The following is an 8,176-nucleotide window of genomic DNA, read 5'->3' as shown; positions in this document are numbered from 1 at the left end:
CAACGGGAAAACACCATAGCTAATGATATTAGAGCTCAAGTAACTTACCTCAGTGGATATCCTTGAATCCCCTCCAAAAATCTCCACAAAAGATCCAAAGTCCGACTTGAAAATGGTGGAAATGAGCAAAAATTCGCGAAGCCTTCTATATATACATTCTGCCCAGCATTACCGAACCTGTGGTAAAAAGGTCGCTTCTACGATGTTGCACCTACGAAAAATCCATCGCAGGTGCGGAACCCACTTAAAATCCTGACCTCACTCCTGCGACCTCAAGACCGCATCTGCGCTCACGCAGGTGCGGAATTCATCACGCTTCTGCGGTCCCGCCTTGAACCTGTGCCCTTGGGTCCGCTTCTACGACCTCCGTAGGTGCGGGAATACCATCGCACATGTGCCCTCTGCCCAACTCAGCCTTGGCCGCTTCTGCAGCTCCTTCTCCGCTTCTGCGGGCTCACACCTACGGCCCCCACTCCGCAGGTACGGTTATGACAGCTGAGTTCCAACTTCAGCAACTCCTCCAATTTCCAAACTTGTCACGTTAATCACCCGATATCAACCCGAGGCCCTCGTGACCTCAACCGAACATACCAACATATCCTATAACATCATACAAACTTAGTCGAACCTTCAAATCACTCCAAACAACATCAAAACACCAAATTACACTCAGATTCAAGCCTAAGAACCTCTAAATTTCTAAATTCTACAAACGATGCCGAAACCTACCAAATCATGTCCGGATGACCTCAAATTTTGCACACAAGTAAGAAATGACACCACGATCCTACTCCAACTTCCAAAAATCCAATCCGATGTCGAAATAAAAAATTTCACTGCTAACCAAAATTGCCAAAATTCCAACTTTCGCCAATTCAAGCCTAATTCTACTACGGACCTCCAAAACATATTTCAGACACGCTCCTAAGTCCAACATCACCTAACGGAGCTAACAAAACCATTAAAATTCAATTTCAAGGTCGTTTACACATAAGTCAACATCCGCTCAACTTTACCAACTTAAACCTTCTCATAAGAGACTAAGTGTCTCAATTCACTCCAAAACCACTCCAGGCCCGAACCAACTAATCCGGTAAGTAAAAATACAGCTGAAGAACTCAAAAGAAGCAAGAAATGGGGGGAACGGTGCTATAACTCTTGAGACGACTGGCCGTGTCGTTATAGTTAGACTTAGGAACCCAACAAGTTTGGGTTCCTTGTAGTGAGGAAAGGGGTGAATCAGGGTTCTTTTGGTCCAAGTAGGCATCACATATTTTTTATATGAGGGACCAGGTTCTTTAGCAGTAGTTACCTTTTTAGCAAAAACTTTATTTTTCTGTTGTCACTGAAATCTGGCCTTACGGGTTTCTTTAAAATACTCAGTGTTACCACAGTGAGTGCAAAATCAGTTATCAGGGACAGTAACGTACTTGCTATGAAGGTTGTAAGGAGTCTTTTCCCTTTGGAACCCGTTTCCCTTCCTGTTTCCTCCATCGTTCGTATATATGGCAGTGACAGCATCAGAGGACCAGATCCACTTAAGAGATTTTTCTAGATCATTATTAACTCTTCCTAGATCTTTCTGAAGTTGTTTGTTTTTCTCAAGTTCAGCACATAGACTAGATTTCACTGATTTTAGCTCATCTTCAAGCCTAAGGTGTGCCTCATTTGCGACTTTCTTTCCCTTTTGAGTGATCTCATGCCTTCCTTCTCCTTTTAGTTCCTCAATTTTTTCCTTTAAGTCCACAATTACTAATAATAAGTCATCTCTCTCATGCTCTATGTTAGCAATCTTTTCAGTTAAAGCTTCTTTCTCCTTTTTTAAACACTCAATGGTCTCTTTTAGATCGATCATAACAACCACTAGATCATCTTTCTCATGTTCTATGTTTGCAGTTTTTTAAGTTAAAGCATCTTTTTCTTTCTTCAAACTCTCAATGGTTTCTTTTAGATCGACCAAAACAACTACTAGATCATCTCTCTCATGTTCTACTTCTCCTAGTTCCACAGTTAAAGCATTTTTAAAATTTATAAGACTATGATAAGCATCAATTAAAACATTTGCCAAAGACATAAGTTTTTTCGGAGAGTAATACTTCAGATTTCTTTGAACATATAGAAAGTTTACCTCATCATCGTCAGATTTTGCCATCAGGGCAAATATAGAGTCATATTCAGCTGCTTCACTTTCTACTGCCATCATGGAGCTATCACCTTGTTCATCATCCTCTCCAGATTCGCTGGAAGAGTCTCCCCATGCAGCAAGAGCTTGTTTGACAACATTGTCAGCGGCATCTTTTCTCTTGAATCGTTTGTTAGGAACCGGGTTCCTCTTGGCTGTTTTGTCCGTATTGTGTTTGTACTGATCTTGCTTGAGGAGAGGGCAACCCTTGATGAAATGTCCTGGCTTCCCGCACTTATGAAAAAGGGACTATTGGCTTGCTGGAGCTACCCCTTTTTGGAATACCTCCATTTTTTTTAACCATTTTCTGAATTCTCTTTGTCAGGTAAGCCATATCAGCATCCTCTCCATTTGAGTCATTGTTGTCTGTCTTGAGGACCAAGTTCTTCTCCTTTTTGGGCTCTCTTCTCTCATTATACCTTCTTCTTCTTCTTCTTCATTTTATAAGTTTTCAGATTGCCAATGAGTTCATCAATGGTCAGCTTCTGCAGATCCTTTGCCTCTGTGATAGCATTTACTTTGCTTTCCTAGGAACCAGGTAATACACTAAGTATTTTCCTAACAAGTTTGTTCCTAGGAATGATTTCTCCTAGAGAGTGAAGCTCATTGATGATAGAGTTGAAGCGAATGTGCATATCCTAAATGGACTCATTATCCTTCATCTTGAAGAGATCATACTTTGTGGTTAGCATATCAATCTTCGAATGCTTGACTTGAGTTGTCCCTTCATGAGCTGTTTGGAGAGCTTCCCAGATCTTCTTAGCAGATTAACATGCTGAAATCCTGTTGTATTCATCTGGTCTAATACCACAGACAAGGATTTTTTTTGCTTGAAAGTTCTTCTCTATAGCCTTGCGGTCAGCATCCTCGTATTCCTTTCTTGTTTTGGGAACTATCACTCCTGGTTCACCAATGGTCTTCGTAGAAATGAAGGGTCCATCACAGATAACATCCCAGAGCTCTGAGTCTTCAGCCATGATAAAATCATGCATCCTTCTCTTCCACCATCCATAGTATTAGTCGTTGGGTCTTGATAGTCTATAGGTAGATTGGCCTTCTTCAAGGTCTGGTAAAGTAGCCATGAGGATCCTTTCTAGGTGTTAGCCTGGTAGAAAGAACTTGCTCTAATACCAATTGATAGAAACTAAGGGTCCACCAAACTATATAGAGAACCAGGTTCTCTATTAGTTCCCATAGAACGTACACACACAACAATAAGTAAATGACATAATAGATTACGTGAAAAAGTCCCAGCTCACAGGATTAAAAACCACGACCTACCCTTGTAGGATTTCAACTTCACTACTGAGCAAACTTTCAGATTACAAACTATTGTAACCTAGGAATTAACCTCTTATTCCCTCACTAACTTGTAATAACTCTATCACAAGCCCTTTTGCAATACTTTATTACAAAGCTTACAACTCGACTAATAGCCCGTTTGGCCAAGCTGCAAAAATCAGCTTATTTTGAGAAGTGCTTTTTTTCAAAAGTGCTTTTCTCAAAAGTACTTTTGGTGAGAAGCAGTTTGTGTTTGGCTAATTAGTTTGAAAAGCACTTCTGAGCAGCAATTAGTGTTTGGCCAAGCTTTAAAAAACTACTTCTAAGTGTATTTTTCTCAAAAGTGCTTCTCAAAAAAGTGCTTTTGGAGAGAAGCTACTTTTTTCTACTTCTCCAAAACTGCTTCTGCTTCTCTTCAAAAGCACTTTTTTTCCTTCCAAAAGCTTGGCCAAACACCTCAAATTTTGGCCAAAAGTGCTTTTGGCCAAAAAAAAGCACTTTTGGCCAAAAAAAAGCTTGGCCAAACAGGCTATAACTCTAGCCAAGACACAAACACAAGGTTTATGATTTTACAACAGATTTCCTACACAATGCTTCTAACTAAGCTAAGTAGGAATTACAAATGAAACACTTTAACAAAGGTGCAACACAACTAAGGACATATAATGACTCGATGCAGGAAACCAGTCCTTCGTTATGTTGTTCTTTGTTCTTGATGCCCTTGGAAGTAACTTGTCAAATGAACATACACTTGAGAAAATGATTGATGAATTCTAGGATGTGCAAGTGTGATATTTTTCCTTTGTTTCATGTTAATATTACGTAAGTGACATCACTTGAATGATGCAAGCATATTTGGTACAAGGACATTCCCCATAAAGTGACTGTTGCACTGTTTGCACTGTTGCGTGTGTGCAGAGAAACAGTGGCAGCAACTTTATAGCTGTGGGGGTTGACTGGTACAGTCAGCAAGGGAACTGATGACCATCTGTTCCCTCTGTTGTTTCTTTGGCTCTGAATTGTTGAAACATGTCCCTGTTCTTGAGTGCTTGAGGATGTGGAACTGGTTCCTTATCTGGTTCTTAACATTAAGTTTGTTAGATCATCAAAACATAACAGGATGCATAACCTATCAATATGCCTTTTGGATTACCGGTGAATGGAAAATGTGTCAAAAGCAAGTAGATGTATGCATTCTCTAGTGGTTGTAGTGTGTATTCCTAAGAGCTGCAGTTAGGCTGGATGCATTTGAATATAGGGGATTAAAACAAGAATACAGTGATCGGGTGTGGAGGCGTGGAGCTATCCTCGAGATAGCTGATGCACAATATAGCTCACCACTAATGTTGTTCTTTTTTGATGGATCTGTTTAATTAAAGTGAACGATCAACTTGTTTCGTCTATTTTAAGGATCTTGAAGCCATGGCGCACAACAACTTGCTTGCCTGATAAGGAGAAACCATTGAATTTTCATATATCATCATCCTCTCATCAATAGAGCACTGTATCTCCTCCATTTGAAGGATAGTTTCAGTTATTATGTGCAAATGCTATCCATCTTTTTTTTTAAATTATTGTTACTGTTTGATTAGTCTGTCAATATGTGTTCTTTGATTAGGTAAATAATCTTGATGCAAGCTTCACAGGAGGAAAAATCAGGCAGCAGAAGTGCTTTGGGGCAATTTACTCTATATTTCAACCAAATGATAGCAGCATATTGAATTCTTATGGCCATAAGCCTTATTACAAAGAAGACCAGCACCAGTACAAATAAAGTAGGAGCAAACGAAAACAGAACACATTTAAAGCTCTAAGCCTGAGCATTAGAGCTGCTTTCTTTGAAAAATCGAAGAAATGAAACCACCTTGTCATGAGGGGGAACACTTTCTTTAACCACGGGCAATTCAAGTAGGCTATTGAGCCATGAGGTTATCAGGGGAGTATTATTTGGGTCCAAAAACTTCACTCCGAACACTTCCTCCTGTGCTTTACACGCGCCAAATGCAACGACAATCAAGATATCTAGGAGCCCTATGTTCCTGCTTTTCACAGGACTGCCCTCTGGAAACATATTCTTCATTCCATCTTCAAGCACGCCTAGTTTCTGATAGAATTCCTCACAGGCTTTTTCTTGATCTTCTGCTTTGAATATCTTAAGCATGCACTCCATCACCTGCAAACACGTGGATTATTTAATAGTCAGATTCTTATGCTACATGAAAATGGTGGATGCATAATATAAAAATGGATTATCTGATCTTACATGTTGGATATAAGCAGCCCAGAATCGGACTTTGGATCTTTCATAAGGATCCTCTGGCAAGAGTCGAGGTCCATTCTTCCATGTTTCATCGATGTATTCAAGAATGACAAGGGACTCGTTTACTGGTTTTTCGTTGTGAACAAGAACAGGGACTTTCTTATGAACTGGATTGTATTTGAGGAGCAATGGACTTTTGTTGCTTAGATCTTCTTCTACATACTCAAAAGGTATGCCTTTGACTTTGAGAGCTAGTTCTACTCTCTTCACATAAGGACTAAGCCACATTCCATGTACAGTTACCTTGTTTTCTTCTCCCATTTTCCACTCCGATATTCTTTCTGAGAGTTGACATGGTTTTGCTTTAAGCTGCCATATATATAAATTTTCAGAAACTTTCACGAACCATCCATTTGTTCAAAGTTAGACAAAAGCAAATATTTTTAAGGTTTTTGGTTTCCGGCAAAACTGGTCGAAATGTGATTATAAAATTGTCTGTTTTTTGACTTGCAGCCGATTCAATTGTCTTTATGACAAGAGCAATGACAGCAGCTGCCCATTTCTTTGTCATTTACTAATATTTTGTTTCGGCTAACAATATATTGGACTGAGTATTTTTATTTTGTTAGTCAATACAAGCCTATCAATATGACAGTATTCTAGTTTTATCAATTCATTTTCCTCCGATCGGAGAAAAATATTTTTCTTAGAGGAAAATATTTTCCAAAACACCTTCTCAACCTTTCCACCCTCACCAACTTACCATACCCCCTTTTCAAAAAAAAAGATTTTTTTTCTTTTTCAAATTTCAATTTTTCCGTAACCCCCCCCCGGCACAAAAAAAATTTACTTTTTTTTGTAATTTAAATTTCTGTTTTTTCGTTTACCCCCCCCCCCCCCCCCAGCTCCGCCCCACCCCTTGCCCCCCCCCCCCCCTCCCCGAAAAAAATAAATTTAATATATTTTTCAGTTTTAATTTTATTATTTATTGGTTTAAAGGCTCAAAATTTTACAAGTTCCAAAATTATGAGTTCGGAGGTTTATGTGTTTGGAAGGCTCAAAAAACTACGACCTACTACTCAGTAGGATTTTCCCAAACTTCCACTAAAATCACTGAGCCAAAACAGCATTTACAAAACTCTTGTAAACCTAAGGATTAACTCTAATCCCGTTGTGGCAACCAGCCTCTAACTGCTGCGACAACTTCAAGTTAACTCTAAGTTGAATACTCAATATACCTATTATAATTGCTTCTAGATAAAGCTGAAAGGTACAATATAAAATACCTACTACAATTGAACTAGAAATAAAGAAAGACACATAAAACTCTTTATGGAGCTGGTTCTTCAATCTGGTTCATGTAGCTTCTGGTTTGCACACTTGAATCACACACGAACTGCTTGCAAAAAGCCTTGCTATTTTTCTCCCAATTCACGTTTAACTTCTGCGTTTTTGTGCAACACTTTAATGTGAGAACATCCTGCAATTTATAGAGTTAGTAGATGAAGAAATAACTAGAGTTCTGATGCAACTCTTCCTTGGTGGAAGAGTTGTAGTTGATTTCAACTTCTAACTCCTTCCCTATCTTGAATTGCGTTCTCTTTGATTAAGGAGTCCTTCTCCTTATCAATTATGCAACCTTTTCGATCAGGAGATATTAAATACACCAAGTTAAGCTTATCTCCTTCACGTGCATCCCACATGCTTGAATCTGCCCGTTTTTGTGAACCTGAGGGATGGACCACTGGATGGACCTGGTTCATGTCTGAGTTCATTTGTCAGTCTTCAAAACTAACCTTTACTTGGGCCAACAAATTCCCCCTTTTTGATGATGACAAACACTGTGCTTTTCATACACTTAGGCCCTGCCAGAACTCAGCTCAAACATCAACACAATGTTAGAAACATTTTTCCTTTATATCACTTATCATCAAGGACTAGGTACATTAGGTTATAAACATCACTGTTCAAAGTCTAAACATCACTTGTTTAAAGCACAACCTTTTTCCCCCTTTTGGCATCATCGAAAAGTTGCATAAAAAATGTGAGATAACCAGATTTTAAAGCTTACTCATGGCCACCGGGGCTACTTCAAATGCAATCATGGATTAATCATCATAGATCAAGCTAAGAATTTTAACCATCAAAGAAATATGAACAAACAGTTAGAGCAAAAACAGTGAATTTCATTGATGATTGATAAGATTCTACCACAAAGCATAAGAAGAAATAAAAATACTGAAAACATGAGCAAAAGAAACAAAAGGTCTCGAATTGGGCCACTGGTTGATCTACACTAGGCTAAGATTTAAGGCTTGCAAGAGGTAGGGGCTGGGTTATTTGCTTGGAGAAGTTTCAGCATGTCTTGAAGAATTCCATCATTCTTCTCCTTTTCCTTTGCAAGTTCAGTTCTGAGAACATCTCTCTCAGATTCTACCTCAACCAATCATGTC

The 8,176-nt window shown here is 39.0% G+C and overlaps 1 protein-coding gene across 1 annotated transcript; it reads right to left on the bottom strand.

Moving 5' to 3' along the window:
* Positions 1-5,121: 5,121 nt before the first annotated feature.
* LOC109217889 (glutathione S-transferase U9-like) lies at positions 5,122-6,103 on the bottom strand. Its single transcript, XM_019382180.1, has 2 exons — positions 5,727-6,103; positions 5,122-5,636 (listed from the first exon to the last, which is right to left on the bottom strand). The coding sequence occupies exons 1-2, from the start codon at positions 6,042-6,044 to the stop codon at positions 5,274-5,276; spliced, it is 681 nt and encodes a 226-aa protein (XP_019237725.1). The 5' UTR covers positions 6,045-6,103; the 3' UTR covers positions 5,122-5,273.
* Positions 6,104-8,176: the final 2,073 nt, after the last annotated feature.

This window comes from Nicotiana attenuata, unplaced genomic scaffold (assembly GCF_001879085.1).
Source record: "Nicotiana attenuata strain UT unplaced genomic scaffold, NIATTr2, whole genome shotgun sequence".
In the NCBI taxonomy this organism is placed as follows: Eukaryota; Viridiplantae; Streptophyta; class Magnoliopsida; order Solanales; family Solanaceae; genus Nicotiana; species Nicotiana attenuata.
The sequence above is the reverse complement of the archived record's forward strand: the minus strand, read 5'-3'. Positions and strand labels throughout refer to the sequence as shown.